Source organism: Vanessa cardui, chromosome 3 (genome assembly GCF_905220365.1).
Source record: "Vanessa cardui chromosome 3, ilVanCard2.1, whole genome shotgun sequence".
Classification (NCBI taxonomy): domain Eukaryota; kingdom Metazoa; phylum Arthropoda; class Insecta; order Lepidoptera; family Nymphalidae; genus Vanessa; species Vanessa cardui.
Window position 1 is genome coordinate 5,814,862 of NC_061125.1, and position 19,660 is coordinate 5,834,521.

The 19,660-nt window shown below is 30.3% G+C and overlaps 1 protein-coding gene across 5 annotated transcripts in view; it reads left to right on the forward strand.

Annotated features, from left to right (window-relative positions):
• The first annotated feature begins 627 nt into the window (after nt 1–627).
• The window catches only part of LOC124543944 (transcription factor collier), a 54,881-nt gene continuing 35,848 nt past the window's right edge, over nt 628–19,660 (forward strand). For 4 of the 5 annotated variants that reach the window (XM_047122279.1, XM_047122276.1, XM_047122277.1 and 1 more), the window contains exons 1-6: nt 723–802; nt 2,299–2,434; nt 6,824–6,980; nt 8,148–8,211; nt 10,405–10,460; nt 18,743–18,816. In XM_047122279.1, coding sequence (XP_046978235.1) covers nt 2,307–2,434; nt 6,824–6,980; nt 8,148–8,211; nt 10,405–10,460; nt 18,743–18,816 — 479 coding nt within the window. In that variant the 5' untranslated portion in view covers nt 723–802; nt 2,299–2,306. Of the gene's footprint in view, nt 803–2,298; nt 2,435–6,823; nt 6,981–8,147; nt 8,212–10,404; nt 10,461–18,742; nt 18,817–19,660 lie in introns of all 5 variants that reach the window. The other variant, XM_047122280.1, reaches the window with a different exon arrangement.

Below are 19,660 nucleotides of genomic sequence, written 5' to 3' on the forward strand. Positions count from 1 at the left end.
TCCCTTGCGAATTTAAAAAATCGAATCAAAAGTAAACTGGCCGTTTTCTTATCGAATGTCGAATAATAAAATATTTTAAATTTCGAATGGTTATGCTGAAACACGTAAGTGGCGCCACCTGCATCAGTCGCGTCGTCCCGCTCTTGAGGCGAGGGCGTGTCCCTAGGGCACCTCCCACAGTCCGCGGGGACGGACGGGGGCACCGCGATGCCCGAGCACTCGGCGGCGCGCTCCCGCGACGCTTGTTAGTGTTCCGCAAATCCACAGCGGGATCGCCCGTACTACCGGGACTCTATCCCAGAACGCTCATACGATAACACAGAGCCGCCTATCGGATAGTTATACAAATAATTTTACAGGACGAATTTAAACAAAATATTTGTTACAATACATATTTCGTTACTTTTATAAGTTAGATACAATTTTCGTATTTTATATAGTGTTATTTCTTTATAAATAATATTTTCATAATAAAAAGTGTTCTTTTATTTTTTTGTTCGTAATCGATTATGCATCGGACATTTCTATAAAACAAATATTCTTTTATTTTTTAAATAAAAAACAAATAGTGCGCGCTTAAATTTTTAAACATCGAATCATAAACTTTAGTTCGAACGTTCGTTATTTTCCGCGAGTGTTCGTGCGCTCTCGGGCGCCTTCAGGCGTCCGTTCGTCGAGATTCGGTCGGACGAGTTAAACGCGGCGGCGGGCGGGTACACCGGCTCGCCGTGGCCGCCGCTCGAGCTCGACCCCGTGGGATGGGGCCGCAAGCTGTACCCGTCTGGAGCGCCGAGATCATCAGGTATAGTGATCATGACTTCATACAAAATTATAAAGATATTTCTTATTTTTTAATAACATTTCAAAGCCCCTGCAAAATATTCAAAAAGAGATACCCATATCAAAGCGATATATGGAATTGTTAGAACAAATAGCAGCCGAGATATAAAAAGGAGAATTATAAGTAGTTAAGTTCATATATTATTGGATATACTGTATATTCTCTATAACCTATAACATATTGTTAAAAAATTAAAAAGGTTCTCTATCGTTCTATATCTCTATCTCGCTAACTCAAATAAGGAACCGTCTAATACAAAGTCTACTTATACCACAAAATGACTTAAAATTATTTAACATCAATTTCACTTAGTAATTTAATGTAAGTTGGATAGGTTTTTACATACTTAAAAAAAATATATACGTGATACAAAACCTTTCCCGAAAAAAATGTATACAGATGCTAATATTTTTATCATGTTATAATTATTTTAAAATAAAAAAATAGAATTTATATAAATAAAAGTTTTGAAATGTAATTTATAATCTTATATTAGGTATTGTTAAAGATATTGTTTTATTTTTTATTAATGTTAATTCTTAATAAACCTGGATAGGATACTTAATATTTTATCAAGTTAGATTCCATTAAAGTAAAAGTGGTTGCGGAATACTTTTCGCCTGATAAGAACAAAGATTTGGAGCTTAATCCACCATTCTCTATTTTAGAATGGCGAATAATCTTTTGTAGAATTTTTGTAATATATTTTCCATTACTCAGTTTTAATTTAATGTTAGACACAGGCTTAAGATTAATAACTTTAAAAATGATATTCAGATGCATAAAAATTTAATATGTAGTCGTTTTTTTTCTATTGAAGATCAGATTACAATTAGCTATTAAATTTATATTAACTAACTTATTGATACGTTTAGTCCTACAAATTTAAATATTATGAAAATAATAGAATAAAAGTCATTACAAATATATAGAGACAAAGGTCAAGACAAAGCTATTAATTATTTTTTAATATTACCCGAGACGAATAGTATCAAAAAGAGTTCCTATATCTTTAGTCATAATTAGTTAAATAGAAATTAAAAAAAAATAGGACACGTATCATGCTTGAAATTAAAATACACTATGTTCTATATTTAAAACAGAAAAATAAATATATAAAATTGATTATAATTTGAGACTATTTGAATAAAATATATTTTAATTTATACTCTGTGCACTTATATAAATAAATCTCTACTTAGCTAACAAAGTTTGTTATCAGATTGTTTGTTCCGACAGTAAGATAAATTACTTTATGTACCATAAAAAATCCTCACATAAAATTCTCGAATATTTTTTTATCTGCTCGACCTTAAGTTTCAACCCAAGACCTTAGAATTTGCTGCCTTATAAACATACTAAACCAATGAGGGCGTCAGTTCTTTTTAATCATGATATGTAAGTCCATGAATATAAAAATATTTCTTCATAAGATTATTAAAGGATGTATATTTCAGGTGGTCTGATGTTTGGCCTTCACCACCAGGAGACGGCGGGTGTTCACGCCCAGCCACGAGGACCCGTCACATCCCTGAAAGAAGAGCCTCTCACACGAGCTTGGATGACTCCAACTTCTTTAGTTGACAATACCAAGTGAGTCGATGAAACAGTTAGGTATATAAAAATAAATTGTTTATAATGGAAACGGTATAATATAAACGCTTATTAAGGTTTTTTGTATGAATTTTGAAAATCGAATCAAATATAATACGTGCAGTGGAAGATAGGTTAACAAACTTATACTTGTATGATTTTGTCGTACTTTTTTTATTATACAACCCAATTAATATAATTATAATACCTATAACATATTAAACGCTTAATCCAAAAGTGATAACTCACTAATATATTATTAAATAATATACACAAATAAATAACTTTAAAACGTTTCTGAGCGAATAAATTTAAAATAAGAATATAAATGTAAAAAACTGCATTAGTACTTTTTTAAATTTGGAATGACTTTTCAAAAAAATCATTCCAAATTTAAAGAATAAATATGATTAGGGAAAAGGAATAGACGTACCGTTTTTAGTTATTTCAATACATTTGGTTGAATTATTAAAGGGCGAATGTGAGCTTTTATTGACAGTTTTGATAAGCCAGTTAGTGAAAAGAGCAGCGAGCTAAATATGTTATAGCAAATTGTATTAGAATCCACAAACGGGCACAAATGTTCAGCGTTAACTGAATAGGATTAAGAGTGGATTTGTTGGGACTCGCGGTCTGTTTAGTATTAAATTGGACTGTATATTTGTTTGAATATTATCTATACACGTATACTGTTCGTTATATTATTTATTTATTTTACTTTTAAAATTATGAAATCAAACAAACTGTTGAGGTAATACGACTAATTTACGTTGTCTTAAATATATCTTTAAAACTTTAATAGAATCTCAGTTAAGTCTACCTCAATGAAATTTTATTATAAAACTTATTTATTAAATTCTTTGTCGCGTCATAATTATTTGTTACTTTGTAATATACTACCTATCCCATATGTTAAAGATTTATCCATTTATTTTATTTATTAAGTATTTTTAAAAATGGAAATGTCTTTATACGAACAGAAGAATCATTAATGTATTGAAACAACACATCATAATACAACCTGCCGATACACAATAACGTTATTACCGCATATGGGGTCCAATCAGGGGCGAGCAAATTTCGCACGGGCGATAATGAAACGCGTAGCAATAGCAAGTGTGTTCATAAACGCAAAGGGCGTTATAAATCATGGCGGGCGAGCGCGGGCGAGCGCGGGGCGTTTTACAGTTTCGCATGCGACTGTAGATAATGAACGGTCTATAAATTAAAATTTCAATAGCGATATATCATTATAGCGAATGATACGAAAATAGTTGCGTTAACCATATAACGTGGCGGTACGAAGATCGAAGTTTTCGTTTAATATTATACATATTTATATTTAAAAAATCATAATTCATATAACGTTTCAAGTTTGATAACAAATCCTACCTACTACCTGAAAGTCCTAAGTCAAATTTGTAGTACAAACATTTTCAAATAATTTTACGTTACTGAGTTTTTTTTTTATTTTGAATAAAAATAAAAATTCTTAAAAAAAATATATTGTCATATTATTTATTTATTTCATACAATTACGCAGACACTCGACGAACCCTTAGTAAAATTGTTTACCATACCAGTAATGAAGTTGTGCAAGCCGGCATTTGGTTCCGTATAATATGACGTATTGATACTCGAATTAGTGAGCATTGTTTGCGGAGAGCTTCTACATCTGTCGTGTTTTATTTAAACACTCTTTGTGGTGTATTGGGTATAGCTAAACAAATATGGAAAGAAAATATGGTTCGATAAACATTTATGTCTAGTCTGTTTGATGTTTTAAAATTATACTTTTATTATTACTGTTGTTCCATCAATGCTTGTAATTCGAACGTTAATTACGTTCGAATTACAAGCATTGATGGAAAAATTATAATAATAATAAAAAATATATATAAAATATAATAATAATAAAAAAATTCGAACGTATTAAAAATTTGAATATTGTATCTCGTGTACGAATTTGCTTATTTTGAAAAAAATATTCTAAATTCAAATTCTTTTTTTTTTATTTAGACCAGTATAAAACTCATAGAGGATTGTCGAACAAGAAACAAAAATATCGGTCAAGAAAAAAAAGAAACAGTTTTTTAACTGTTTTTCTTTGTCTGTTTAAAGAATAGGTTTCAATTCTTCTAAAAGAAATCATATATAAATAAAAAATATAATTATTAATTCATAACATTGTTTGCATAAAAATAATAATTATGAAATATAAATAAAAATAATTTTGAAATTTTCGTACAAAATTATAGACTTCGACTTTATTATGATTTGAAAATTTTCTAATGATATTTTAGAAGTTATCAAGTAAAGTATTTGAAATAATTAAGTTAATTGCGCAGCCATCAGGAATGGGTTTGACAAATGTAGACAGATAGCCGCCCGGCACCACGATGACAACCTCATTTGTATAGTCGATTGTAAATCATTAACGTGCCCTAAATTACACTTACTTTTTAATAATTAGAAGCCCCTTGATTGATTAAACAATTTATTCCCTAATTGATTACAATCTACATCATAGAGAATTTACTGTTGCTCTATTTTTTTTTAGTTCCATATGAAGTTTAACACAAAAATTCGTTCTATATTCGAAAGCATATATTTTATAGTGAAAAAAAAAATCGTACAGCTCCAAAGATTGATAAATCTACAGTGATCTGTAAGCGAAAAAAGCGCTACAACCTAATCGCGGGCGCGCTGCCGAAACTGGTAGCGATAAATAAAACAATGGAGCGACGCGAGAGTATAAAATGGCAATCGCGAAACCAATTTGTTTACGCAAATTCTGCAGCGGGAGAGATGAATGGGCGACCATAGCGTAATACAGACCAGGCGGGTAATGCGACACTAGTGATGTGTAGTTTTATTGATTATTATCGATGAAACAAAGTTATGCTTTATAGAATTACTATTTCTAACACTTAATAAAAATACAGCTTGACCTAAGTACTATCTTTAAAAAAAATCGTCGTGGATAAAGACAAATGTGCCTTACTAATTGCTGGAGTAGTTCTGCATTCAGATATTTTATTGTTTTTGTTGATAGAATTGTCAAACTAACCAAAGAACGTCACGTCAATTTGTCACGACGAAATAGTTCTTATTGGCGAAACGTTAATATTTTTGAAATGTTAAACGAAATAGGCGACCATATGTTGATTTCAATGTGTGTGGTAGCATTAATCCATCGTCACTTAATAAGTATTATTGATACATTAATCTATTCGACGTCATTTTTTTTTATTTTGACTTCAGTTCATAATTTACTTACTTTTGTTTAATAGACTGCCTTTGAACTTGGTACTATTTATCTAAAGACATTTGGGTTCAATAGTCAGCTCGTGGCAGTGAGAGATGCAATATTGTTTTAATATCAGAATTTAAAAAATAGGTAACTTCATATATTTATTTAAAGATTTTCTTTCTTCTATTTCCATATCAACCAGGTGGAATAAATTCAGTGATAGAAAAACTTGTATTTTTCATCCTATAGTACCTATAATTGTTTCTCTAATATCACATAGCTTTGTCTCTTTTCGTCAAGTAACAAAGCATGATTGTTAGAGAGTGACAGAACATAATAAGCTGCGGAAGTTTTTACATTTAATTGAGATGAAACCGCAAATTTACTGTTCCTTTTTTTAAAAGTTTTAAATGACATAACGTTGAAATGATAATAGGAATTTGCAAATCACACGATCGTAAATTTTAAAAGGATTATTACCTAGTCTATTGTTGTTTTTGTAACCGCGTTCTGCTATCCGTGCAAACTGCAAACTATTAGTGATTCCGACGAGAAACGTCTGCGTCTATTGACAAATAGGGACAAATAAAGACAACGCAGGGGTTTTAGATTTATGACTGTCTCGGTGTCTGTATATCTGTTGTCACTCAATAGAATACAGGTTTCTGGTTTATGTAAAAAAAAAACCAAATAACTGTCATTGGTTTACCGTTAATATAGTTGTAGGGATATTATAATAGGTGTTATTTTTATGTTTTATCTCAGCTCAGAATCGATTTTGCCCTGATTTTGTCATGTCGATTTGAAATTATCAAGTACATTTTATTCGAGTGGCAATACGATTTGAACCAGTTTATATGATGATGGTAAATAGTATTCAATGGCTGCTAATAATTTTATGTTCGTTTGTTTCGTCATCCCAAATACGGTACTAACAAAAACATATTTTAAAAACTGAAATAATCCGATCTAATGTGTTCTGAATCTTTGTTTCGGCGTTTATATACATCGAAATTAATATGGATTCCAGTAAATAAAAACGTAATATAAAAATCTATTAACTGTTTTTATCTAATGGTTTTTCAATATTTTTTGTGTGAACTCGTAGTTATTTTGTTTATGTTTGTCTTATATAGCAGTGTGGGCGTAGGGCGTGCCCACTTCGAGAAGCAGCCGCCCAGCAATCTGCGCAAGAGCAACTTCTTCCACTTTGTCGTAGCACTGTACGACCGGGCCGGCCAACCGGTCGAAATAGAAAGGACAGCGTTCATAGGCTTCATTGAAAAAGATCAAGTAAGTTATATACAATAATGATAGTGTTGTATGTAATTTTGTTAAACTCTTCTAAAATAATGATTGCTATTAGATCTTCATAAAGGAAAATATATATAAAAAAAAATCAATAATTTAAATTCGATTTAAATTTTGACGAGATTATTTTAATATATCTACATAAATTCTTTGTGTCACGTTTTAATGATGCGTTTATCATTAAATCCTGGCTGATAATCAGAATCAGTCGTTCCATCAATCAGGATCGTACGGACATCAGTTCATTGTGTACAATGTGCATTTACATAATTCAGCTGCGTTGGTGGCGTGTTAAATTAATGTTGCTTTATTGTTGCGTCTCAGATGTTGATACGATATTCCTGGCAACATTCACATACTTATATTACTTAACTTTAAATATGTAAAAAAGGTATTAATTGATTTATTTTTTTATTATTTAAAATTCATTCATTTATCTTTATACCATTAGGTGATAGCTTTTTTTTCGAATAACGTTATGAGTTTTAATGTAGTTTAATTATTACAGACGCTTACAGGCGAAATAAAGACGTAATAGGGACAGTAATTATAACTTTATTAAAGTGTTTTAATTAGCTATGTAAAAGTACGAGTTTTACGATAAAATTTTATTCTACGATTGCGTGTCACCAGTTTTATAGATATTTTTTACATAGCCTTAAATGCCACGGAATACGTATGAAATATGAAAGGCCGTTAGTAGGCTACAGCGCGCGTGCCGTTTACACATCTTGTGTTTACTTCTTAATTATTCAAGCGACCGTTTTTAGCGATGACGGTCAAAATAGGGTACGGTGTATATGTATTCTAGTGTAATTATTAATGTTTCTTGATTATATTGATTTATTATAAACAATTGATTTAACTAGTTTACATATTCATTAAATCTTTCCAAGTCAAGACTAATTTGGACGGATTATTTTAATAAATACATATACTAAGTACATATTCATATCTAAGATGATACCAATATATAATAATATGTAAAGATAAAGTAAATGATATTTAAAAAAATATATTTTTTTTAGTTTTAGTTTCTAAGTCTCTACACATTAAATCGTGGACACTGTTCATGTATTTCGTAATATATTTATGTATATCCACAATTTATAATTTTCATCATTATTTAAAATATTTTAATTGTTTCAGGAAGCTGAAGGTCAAAAAACAAACAATGGTATTCAATATCGACTACAATTGCTATATGCAAACGGTAAGCATAAGGACAAACATATTATTCATTCGTATATTTATATATAACAGTCACATATGAAACAATAATATTATATACAAAAATGTTGATCGATGTTGATTTTATCTGTGTTGGATTAATAGACTTCGACACCGTTTGACCGATTACCAGGAAAGTTGGGACATATTTTATTTATTACGAAGGAGGTTTTTATACTAAACTTTGTTCTAAGTCGCCGCTAGATGGCGCTGTAGCACAACTTGTATACCGTTGAACCTATAGCAATGACAATTGATATACAATATTCATAGTCACTTTCTGATGTGTTTCAATTTGGAGATTTCCTTGGGTTTTGATCCATAGATAGTGAGATCTGCTACCATATAAGATAAATTCTAGTCATCTAGATCATGATCTTAGTCAGAACATCTAAGTTAAAATTGATTTAAAAAAAATTGCAAAATGTGAAGTGACCCGACAGAACGTATATGCCCCACGGCTGAGTCAACTCTCTCTCCAGAAGGTTTGGAGCTTATTCCACCACACTGCGAATGCGGATTGGTTGATACATATGAAACCAACTGTACTGAATATAACCATATTGAAATCTTTAATGGTATACGAGTACAAAAACATAGACTGCTAAAAGATACTGTTAGAACTCTTTCACTAGCTAAATATTGAAATGGACTCAAGTTGATACGCCTTGCTGTGTGTCTTAATGTTGTCTTTATTATAGACAATGTTCAAAACTATGTCTGATATATGATGTTTTATGGTGAACTACGAGTTTGATCATTAGCCAATAGGTTATAGCTCCCGTGAAGTCCCATTTTATCTTCATTGGTTTTGGATGTAGTTATGTTTCCATTTTGAACTGTAGGTTCAGCTGTTTATATATGCAGTTTTTATTTATAAATTTTCTCGCAAAAAGATTTTAAGTATCCATTATTAACGAGGTATACCTATTAAAAACATTTACATTAAAAAAAATCAATTTTTTGACAGTTTTAAAATATTCGAGGTATTGCAATGGAAAGTTAAAATACTTATTTATTTCTAGTTATAAGTTATTATACCTAACTTATAAGAAGCTGAGAAGATTTACCCATTTCAAAATAATGGTATTACAGACACTACGTTGAGTTACATTGGTACATTCAAAATTAAATCTTATCTGATTGCAATAAAGGTTACAATAGATGTAAGTTAATATTGTATTCAGTATGGAGACAATGCATACGACGGACGCATTGTAAATATTTGCCGTCTTGGCCGTTACCGGGATAATGGAAAATTGGCACCGAATAGACAGGCTCTTAGACTATGAATGATCATTGTCTCAAGCTCTTAGACTACGTAGCTGAATATAATAGTGTTTGGTATTTAAGATAACTTCCTAGATCTATGTTAAACATACATATATAGAATAATTTTAAAATATACTTTTTGGATTTGTTTAAGTTTAATTAATTGATTTTTAAATAAGTTATGTCTTCAAATTAAGGAGTTAATTTCTAAAACTCGTTCATTCAACTCCATTAGCTGTTTTATTTCTACTAATATTGTTCAATTTTAATCCCTAAAATTGTTTTAATTTTCCACAAAAACCCCCATAAGGGTGATTTTAATATCGCGAAAAATTTTCCGCTACCTTCGCATTTCCACCCCATATAGGCACAGATTAAATTACATTCGAAATGAATTTCAGTTACTTTTTAATTTTCTTGCCGTGTTTTAATTACGGTCTAAGAAAAACGGAAGATACGAGACAGTCGACGTTAATTGACGTCTTCATTATTATTTTATTAATTATTACATAAATAATCTATTAAATAAATGTAAACCGCTTTCATGCATTCTACCGCCAAATAGCAGTGCATAGTATATTATTGTAACTGGTTTGAAGACCTTAAAAAAATAAAAATAAATATACTAAATAATTCTACATAGTACTACGATTTCTTATTCGGAAGACCCAGTGAAGAAAACATTTTAAATATTAGTATAACCTACCAATTTACTTAAAAAACAATGAAACTGAAACTAAATAGAATATACATCGTACTAAATAAATATGAAATAGTTTTCTATCTCTTTCTTTCTAACCGTTTTATCATTGAATTAAGTAAGACAATAAAATTTACGCGTATTCGAATAGCAGATACTATTTTCATCTTTAAAATATAGAACTACAGAACTATTTTGTTTCAGGTATACGGCAAGAACAGGATATCTTCGTTCGATTAATCGACTCTGTTACGAAACAGGTAAGCTTACAATTGATTAAATCTTTCGTTTGATACAAATTTAACAATTATTCGTATAATTAATTACATTTCGTAGATGTTAGAAATTACGCACAATAAAATGCCTATTACTATGGTCTGTGCGTAATTTTCAACTACCTAGTTGAAATTATAGTGAACTTTTTATTTTCGCACATAACTACGGATGCGTTCACACAGCGCAACTTATTTTAAATCGAAGTTACCTCAGAATGAGGGTCGCGCACGTGGCGGGCACGCGGACACGTGGCTGATTGTCATCGCCGGCGCCCGATTAGACCTCATCCGCACGCCTACCCGCCTCCGGTCAGCGGAATTATAGATCTGGTAGCTAGAGGCTGGTAATTAGATGGTGCACTGAATATGTACCACCTATGTTGCATATTTAAAAAAATATACTCCAGTAATCCTAAAGCTATACTGGATGTATTTGTATCAATTTGACAAAGTTTTCTTTTTATTTAATTTTTAATAGTCATACTTTTTTTAAATATCTCTACGTAGTTCTTTATACGAAGTTCCGTTACCATCTTTCATAGTTTTGATTAAAATAAACTTGCGCATTCATAGACGCAATCGCAAGAAATATTCATGAATTTTAACTAGAACAAAACGTTCATCTATAAATATGTAAGAATTATTTATCTTTTTCTTTCTTATAAAACGATTTTTTCATACAACACTAAGATCTTATAAATATTATAAGTATTTTATAAGAATATATTTCAATTATAATTAAAATTTATTTAAAGAAAAATATGTTATTATTTACAAAACAATCGCGGTTCCAAATTTAAAAATAGGTAGGTACTCTATTCGGCTGTATAATACATTTTTATGCATTACTTTTTTTTTTTGATAAGTCTTTTTGCATTGGATTCAGTGAATCAATTTCATTGGCATTGGACATTTACAAGTTTTAATTTCAAGCGTAAATGAAGGCAATTTTTTGCAGTCGATTTTTATAATATACGAGATTCCATACATAGAATTCATTAAAGCAATACAGCGCTTTAACAGCGCGTTATTGTTAACACTTTATATATAAGTGAAATTTTCAGAAGTGTCAAGTTCAGCTTTCAATGGAGCTTAGCTGGGAAACTTTAAATTTGATTGACATGGATTAGAAGGGTGACCATGCTCGATGAAATGTGAGATCTGGAATGATAAACTTTAATCCTTTTCATATCGTGCAAACTACTATTTGTAATAAAATTGCCTATTCTTGATCATTGCTGTGTCAGATTATTTAGACTTCATACTTCATCCTATAAAGTAATATAGGGTTACAGTATAATCGTGAAAAGATCTTCTTATGGACTTTTGAATAGTCGCATGCAGTTTTGTCTTGGATCTAACTTAATTTTGTTATATGTGCATACTCTAACTTATCATATAATAACTCACAATTTATTATTACTACTATTACATATAACGAGTATATGAACTTTGTTTACTAAATTATAAAAAATGTGTTTTTAAAGTTTTATAAAATAAAATTCTAGTGAATATTAACGCAAAATTTGATAGTAATATTTAAAACTGAATTTAATATAGATATGCTTGTAATAAACAAAGCGGTTTTAACAATGGCGGTGTTACACAATTATCACGTTCGCCTTTATTACATAAATAACAATTTTACCGTAAAGCCATCATGAAACTTCAGTGTACCTCACATATATAATTTCAACACGTCCCGAGCTCTTAGTGTTGTGTAACAAGAGGCCAATTACGAAAGATTTATGCCGTGAACATAATTAACTTAGGCCGAACGTTGTTAACTAAGAAAGGAATTGTGTGTGTGTCTGTACATTTATAGTGCATAGATCGTTTTTCGACGTATGAACGTATGTATGTTTTGACGAGGTGTTATGTAATATTTTTGACATTTATATAATATGTATATTTATTTGTATACAACCATCAAGTACAATAATTTAGCATATTTATTTACGTTATAAGCGAATAAGATTTTGACGCGCAAAAGTCGCTATTGCTTTCGCTTTACGTTCATAATGAAACAATGCATTAATTATTTTATCTTATTCAAAACATAGTGTATGTTTAATTTCAATTTTAGTAACGAAAACAATGGTAATATTAATTTTATTTTTGTTTTAAAAATAACCTTCAAATTAAATCGAACACCAAAAATAAAATATTTGAATATGGAATCCTAGCAACACAAGTCAGCCAGGCAGTAACTGATAATACAAGTTTGTTGTATGTAATCACGATTATTACCTAGGTTTATTAATTCATTTAATTAGTATATTATATTAGTTTATGTTTGGCAAAGACACCAATATTAAGTAGGTATATAAAGTACACAATATATTTTTAATTAATACCATATAATAATTTTATGAAGCTGATTAATAATTAAATTAATATGATTACAAATTAAAGACATCAGCGTCTGACACGCAAAATAGTCGTTCACTAAAATGTCCGCAAAGATGGCGACTAGATAGTTGCGGCTTATTTAATTGTATTAAATCGTTAGGCTGAGGGCACACCGCCAATCAACTAATGCTGCATGCGAACACAGCACGACACGCAACTGTACCGAAAAAATTAGGCTGTCTTAATATTTTATGGAACTATGCACGATTATCGAAAGTGTAACAATAAATATCGCTAATTACTGAGTTTACTTTCGAATTTACATGGACCTATTTTAACATATTAGTAGTGGCGAATCAAAAGTACTTGTAAAAAAACTACTAAACTTTTTTAAAATTTAAATTTCCAACATAAACGCTATTGCAAAATTAATAATACTGTAAACCTTTATTGGTTTATATTTGTTGTATTCCAGCTTTTTTTAATGAAACTAAATGTATGAAGGACATAACATTTTTCGTTTTCATATTGGTCACGTAAGGGATAGTTACAATTTCTTAAGGTCGATGTCTATCTATGTGCAGTAGGGACTTACTATCATGAGATCCATTTGCTCGTCTGCCAAAATATTAACAAAAACTTCAAATCAATACAAATATGGTATATTGTTTATTTGTGCGTAAAATACGAAAATCATAAAAAAATTGATCGAATTTGGTACGATTTAAGATGGTAAAATTAATATGTTTAATCATTCTATATATGTGTATAACATATCAAAGAGTTATCACGACTTCTGTTGTTTCGAAGAGCGGATTATTTCCGTTCACACAGTAAATCACTATCATATCAATATCTAAAATATCTGACCCTCTATTTGAGTATAGTCTTAAGATACTGATTCATGGTACACGAAATGAGATTCTGCTAAATCCTATAGAACTTCTATAGAAAGTAGCGCTGTTTGTAAAGCGGAGCGTGCGCGCGCACGTGCCCCAATGATTATGTTTACTTAACATCGTTCAAACAACATATTAATTTGGTACTTTTTGTTGGGAAAATGACTTTCGGATGCTATTTTAGATGTAATTGCAGGTTGTATGTAATCCTACAATCAAATCAATCTTTATTAATAGTTTCGTCGTATTAATTTATCATTTGTATTGTTAACTGAGTTGATTGGGGATAAATAATTAATAGTATAATTCAACGTATTGGTATCATACTATATTGGTATATATAGTTAGTAGTAGTTAAGTATTTGTATATATACGTATATGAGTGTGTATGAACAAATCTTTATAAGACAAATATTACTGCAATAACTTTTTGCAATAAGCAAATTAATATACATTTTTTTACAGTAGTTGTAGGTAATAGACGATATTATTTATTTCACTTGTTAAAGTAATTTTCATAAAATAATATTTCATATTATTTAGTATGCAAATAATATATTTCTTCCCATATATCTCGCGAGCAGCAAGTACAATAATAATAAAAATATCTACACAGCTCCTTGCCCGCTTTGTCGCGAAAGTATAAATCACTGCACTTCTGCCTTCTTTATGTCCTTCGTTTTATTTTTATTCCTTACATCTTTATTGTTTTTAAGAAATATACTTTAACAGAGTTTGTTAGTACTTTTGCATACATCTTGAAAAAATATTTTGTTACAATTTAAATTATTTTCAAATGCTTCAATTTCTTGGTTAAGTTTAACATTTAAAAAAAAGTAGAGTATGTATATCATATCATATAGCGTATGGTTTAGATTTATACAAAAAAAACCTAGTATAAATTAGAGCAAATATTTATAATATTATATTTATAATAATAATATTATACAAATATACTTTTATTTCATGTATAATACACACGATAAATTTATGTTAGCAAGCTTAGCCTATTTATATTCTAAAATCAGATGATTGTGACCAAATAATTTTGAAATTTTTATCGGTCATTTTTATATTATATTATTTTTTATTTTATTAATATTATTATAAATATTTTCTTATTTTTTATAAAGATATATAATGTGATTTTAGTTAATGTTTTTGTCATAATTCTTGTTAGAATATTTTAACTTCGTGTGCAGTAAAAATACGCAGTCAACATTCGTTGTCTCTCATGCAAATCACGGGATAACAATTTTTCCGTGGAATTACTCGTTTTCTGTTCGTCGTGTGTGTTTCAATAAGTATTTCAATAAAACATATATTTATTTCAAATGAGCTTAATGTACTCATTTACAAAAATAACAGCAATTACGGAAAAAGTATGTAACAAAACAAATTTAAATAACAAACACCTACGCAGGTTACTCTACTAAGTTTATGCAATTTCAATACTTTTAACGTGTTTGATGTTTGTGACATTTAAAAAAATATATTTTTTAACTAATTTAAAAAAAAGGTACAAAGCAACAAAAATCAGTTTATTCTGCCCAATAATCGTGACTGCCTTTATTTAATATTCTATGTCGTCGATTATTTTTAAAAAGAAAAAAGAAACAAATAAACAGCAGCATTTAGCTAATCAATTTCAACACCAATAATAGAGCATGCTAATAATGTTTAACTACTTTATATACATTCATAGAACCCGGTAGAGTAGCTCTGGTTTTTAGTTTTTTTTTTTTAAATCTCCACAAATTCCCTTGAGATTGAATCCCAGGCGACGATAGTGCATAACGGTCGCGTCGATCCTGAGGGACTCACTCCTGAGTGAACTGAAAAAATGCCCACTACTACAAGATTACTCCCGTCTAAAAGTACTCTTATTCATTTTATATCTCCCTGACCTATATTGACGGATATTTTTAAACTTTGCAAAGATTTTGCGTTAAATGTACTACAGACTTAATAAATTGACTATATATGTTTTTACTAAAATAAAAACACGTTGTTGACGGTGAGGTAGGCTATGTAATAAAAAAAAAATTATACCTATAACTAAAAATATATAAAACTTCATAAGTGACAATCTATAAAAAGCAAACCTTATTGCTATTGTATAAGAATTCATTTCGTATCTAATTTGTGAACCTACTTACGGTGATTCGCATTTCGGATGCGCGATCCTTAAAACGTATCTATACAATCTCGCATATTATTTGACATTTCACGAACGTGTTCCGCGGTAATAGTCGAGTTTATATAACGTAATAAGACTACACTACAATATGAGAAGTATGAACTAAACCATCAAAAGTAAGTCGATAGCTTATCACATGTCTAATGGCAGACGCATAATGCTCCACACCTGATGCCATTCCCTTTTCAAAAGCCGACCCTCAAGCTATTTAGTTCCTTAAATACTTTCGTATGACCCTTGAATACATATTACAAAATGCCCTGCTTACGATCCTGATAAATCCTCTGCACAAAAGATGATAATACCCTACTATTTCATATTCAATTAAATATTTTGTTTAGGGCGCACAATTTATTTTAGGATTTTTAGGGATTTTGGCGGCTAATATCACCCATAAATAAAAGAAGTATAAGTAGTGCTGACTTATCCGCGACAGAAAAATGAGGTGAAATAAATTCCAAGACATGTCCTTAAGAGGTATTACTCTGAAATAGAACTTTTTCTATAAGTTTAGTAGTTTGTAAATATATATATATAATAAACCGATGACGTATCTGATATTATCTTTTATCAAGAAATCAATTTCAATAAATAATTAACAATTAAAAAAAGTCAATGGTACTTGTCGGTTAAATAAAATCTTGCTTTCAAATAAGGAATATGTAACACCTTTTAAGTATACTTACGAGTAATGTGACTATGTCTTAAATAAAAGCATAATTGTCAATTACAACGCGTTGATATTCATAAAGGTATTCACATTTTATCGTATTTCTTTCGGATTTTATATTTGTTTTGAGTGACGAATTTTGGCAGTGATTGTACCAAAATGAAATTTTTGACGTTTTGGCTCTGTTGTATAAGTTTATGTCCAGCTAGGAGTCAAGAGACTTCACTACTTGTCAATGGAAAGCTGTGTTTCCTGAAATAAATAATTACGTTTAATTGGTTATTACTGAACATTATGCTGGTATTAGAAGATATTTTGAAGTAAACTTTGAAAATACAAATAAAGTTTGATTGCTTGGCAAATAGCTAATTATAATATTTTGATGATATTTTACAAATATCATCTCATACTTGGCGATGGTAATGTTGAAAATACAAAGGAAATTCGACAAAGAGTAAAAAAATGCGACTAGGATTAACGCACACCCTGAGGGCGACCAGTAATTAGATATTAATAGATAAACGGCAGACACGTGTAGGGTACATTAAGTTACTTTGGGGGAGAAACTATGAACGAAGAGAAAAATTGTTTTGCAAGCCCAAATTAAGCTAACTTTGAATTGCGACTAAATTGATAATTTCTAACAGTATCATGTAACAATTAAGTACTGAAATCTCTGTATGAAATTTTATGTAACAATATTATATTTTAGTATTGATGGTCATCGTAAAACAAGTAACAATTCATAAAAAATATGTCCATTAAAATTCGTAAATATATTTTATTATGACAAAAAACAAAAGTTTAGTTTTTATATCCCTAGTATATAATTCATAATGTCGATGTTTATACATGTTTTCAGTATACAGCTTTAGTAAGTTATAGTTAAAAAAAATCAAATCTTGTTCGGGAAAGTATCACTAGAACCTACCCGAATGATTATAACAATCGAACTCTATTATAAACCTTAATTATTTATCTTTAAGAATCGATATTTTTGTTTAAATACGTCATACACTTATTATCTTATTTTACAACTTTATTCGGTGCGTGTAAACAGTTAGTAAAAAAAATTGTCTTAAATTTTCGCGATTATTACACATTTAAATAAAACTAATTATAACGGATGAATCGCGTATATTAATTATTTTTAAACATCCCGACGTTTCGAGCACTTTGCAGTGTTCGTGGTCACGGGTAGACTGGCGTGGCGTGGCGTGGTCTACCCGTGACCACGAACACTGCAAAGTGCTCGAAACGTCGGGATGTTTAAAAATAATTAATATACGCGATTCATCCGTTATAATTAGTTTTATTTAAAAAAAATTGGTTACTTTATGGAACTATGCAAATGCGTTTTGCCATAGATAATAAAGCTTGATTATGTATTAAAGGGTGCATAAATTAGCAAAAAGTAATAACTTGATGAAGACGAAAAATTATCTTATCTACACGCAGATTTTTAATTAATTTAATACGCTCAATAGTATACGAGTTTCTGTTATGACGCTATCAAGGATGGCATGAATTAAACGAATAAATTGTTTTACGTACGTAGTTTAAGGTACATGATATTTTTGTTTTCAAAAGAACACAAGCCAAAATGTTATATATATTTCTTACCGGTACCCATAATCAAGTACATAGTTTAGTATGCTTTGTGTGAGTCGGCCAAAGTAGACAACCATTCGTCATATATTCTACCATCAAGCAATACTCAGTTCCGGTAGGTTAGTATTGGAACACAAAGACGAAGGACATTGAATAGTAATTCCCATGGTTGGAGACACATTGACGATGAGGAATGGTTAATATTTCGTACAGCAACAATGTCTTTTGGTTTCTGTGACCTTACCATTAGGTGGCTCGCCTACTAATCCCATAAAAAAGAATAAAATAATACAAAATCCACGATGTATTTTAATTTGTTCAGGCAGGGATTTAAGCCGTAGAAGGCTAAAAAATAAAATAAATATTTAATAAACATATCTAGTACCTACATATCTAATAATATACATATATAACACATAAATCAAATCAGTTTTTATTATTATAGTAAGTTGCCTTTTTACTATTAAAACGAGAAAAGTACCGAGTCCTAGAGCCTTGAACTTAGATCGATCTTGATGTTCTTATTTTGTTTCAGCCCATCGTCTACGAAGGTCAGGATAAGAACCCGGAAATGTGCAGAGTGTTGCTCACACACGAAGTTATGTGCAGGTAACATACTATTATTCGAGACAAATTTTCTTGATCCCAAGTAATGCCCTCTACTAATTCGTATACAATATTGTTTTGTATCATAAATAATCCAAGCGTAGTTCCAAGAAAGGTAAATAAAATTACATATTGATATATGTCATTTCTCAAAACTGTCAACTCTAACTACACTTTGCAAGTCATTCTAAAGATTCTCAGAAAACATCACACACATCGTAGATGAATGTTCGATAATAATGGACAGTTTTCATAGAATACTATCCTTTTTTTGCTTAAATAAAATATATATGTTCCGTAAAATAAATAAGCTCAAATATAATTTCCCAGCTCAAATATTTATTGTCGGTAAAATTTATGTCACGGCATCACTTTCTACGATGTTGTGGAACACTTATGTTCCTGTGACAATAACTTTCAGTAAACAAAGCGCTTCATTTGCTGTACTATATTTCAAACTCAATTCCAGCGGCTGCGTAATTACAAAACTCTAGGAACAGCCGTCGCGAAACGACAACAAGTGAACGTCCTTATTAATTTAACCATTTGTTTGGGGTGGTTTTTCCGGTCGTAACAGTAACGCGTCTCGCCACTGCACGCATGTGTGCTGTTGTGTTTGAAAACAGAACGTGCCTGTGTGAGCAATTAAAATTTTATTCCACCTTAGACGCAATATCTCCATCTCGTTGATCGCGATACATTCGTCCCGCTCTGACGTCTTCAGGGGAGGAGTCTCGAGGGAGTCTGTCCTTTCAATGTCTTTGCCCTTTGCGTCAAGGAGCCACGATAGGGCGCGTGTACTGAACATCGTTCACTTAACGTAGATACAACTTCCTTGTTTTGATTT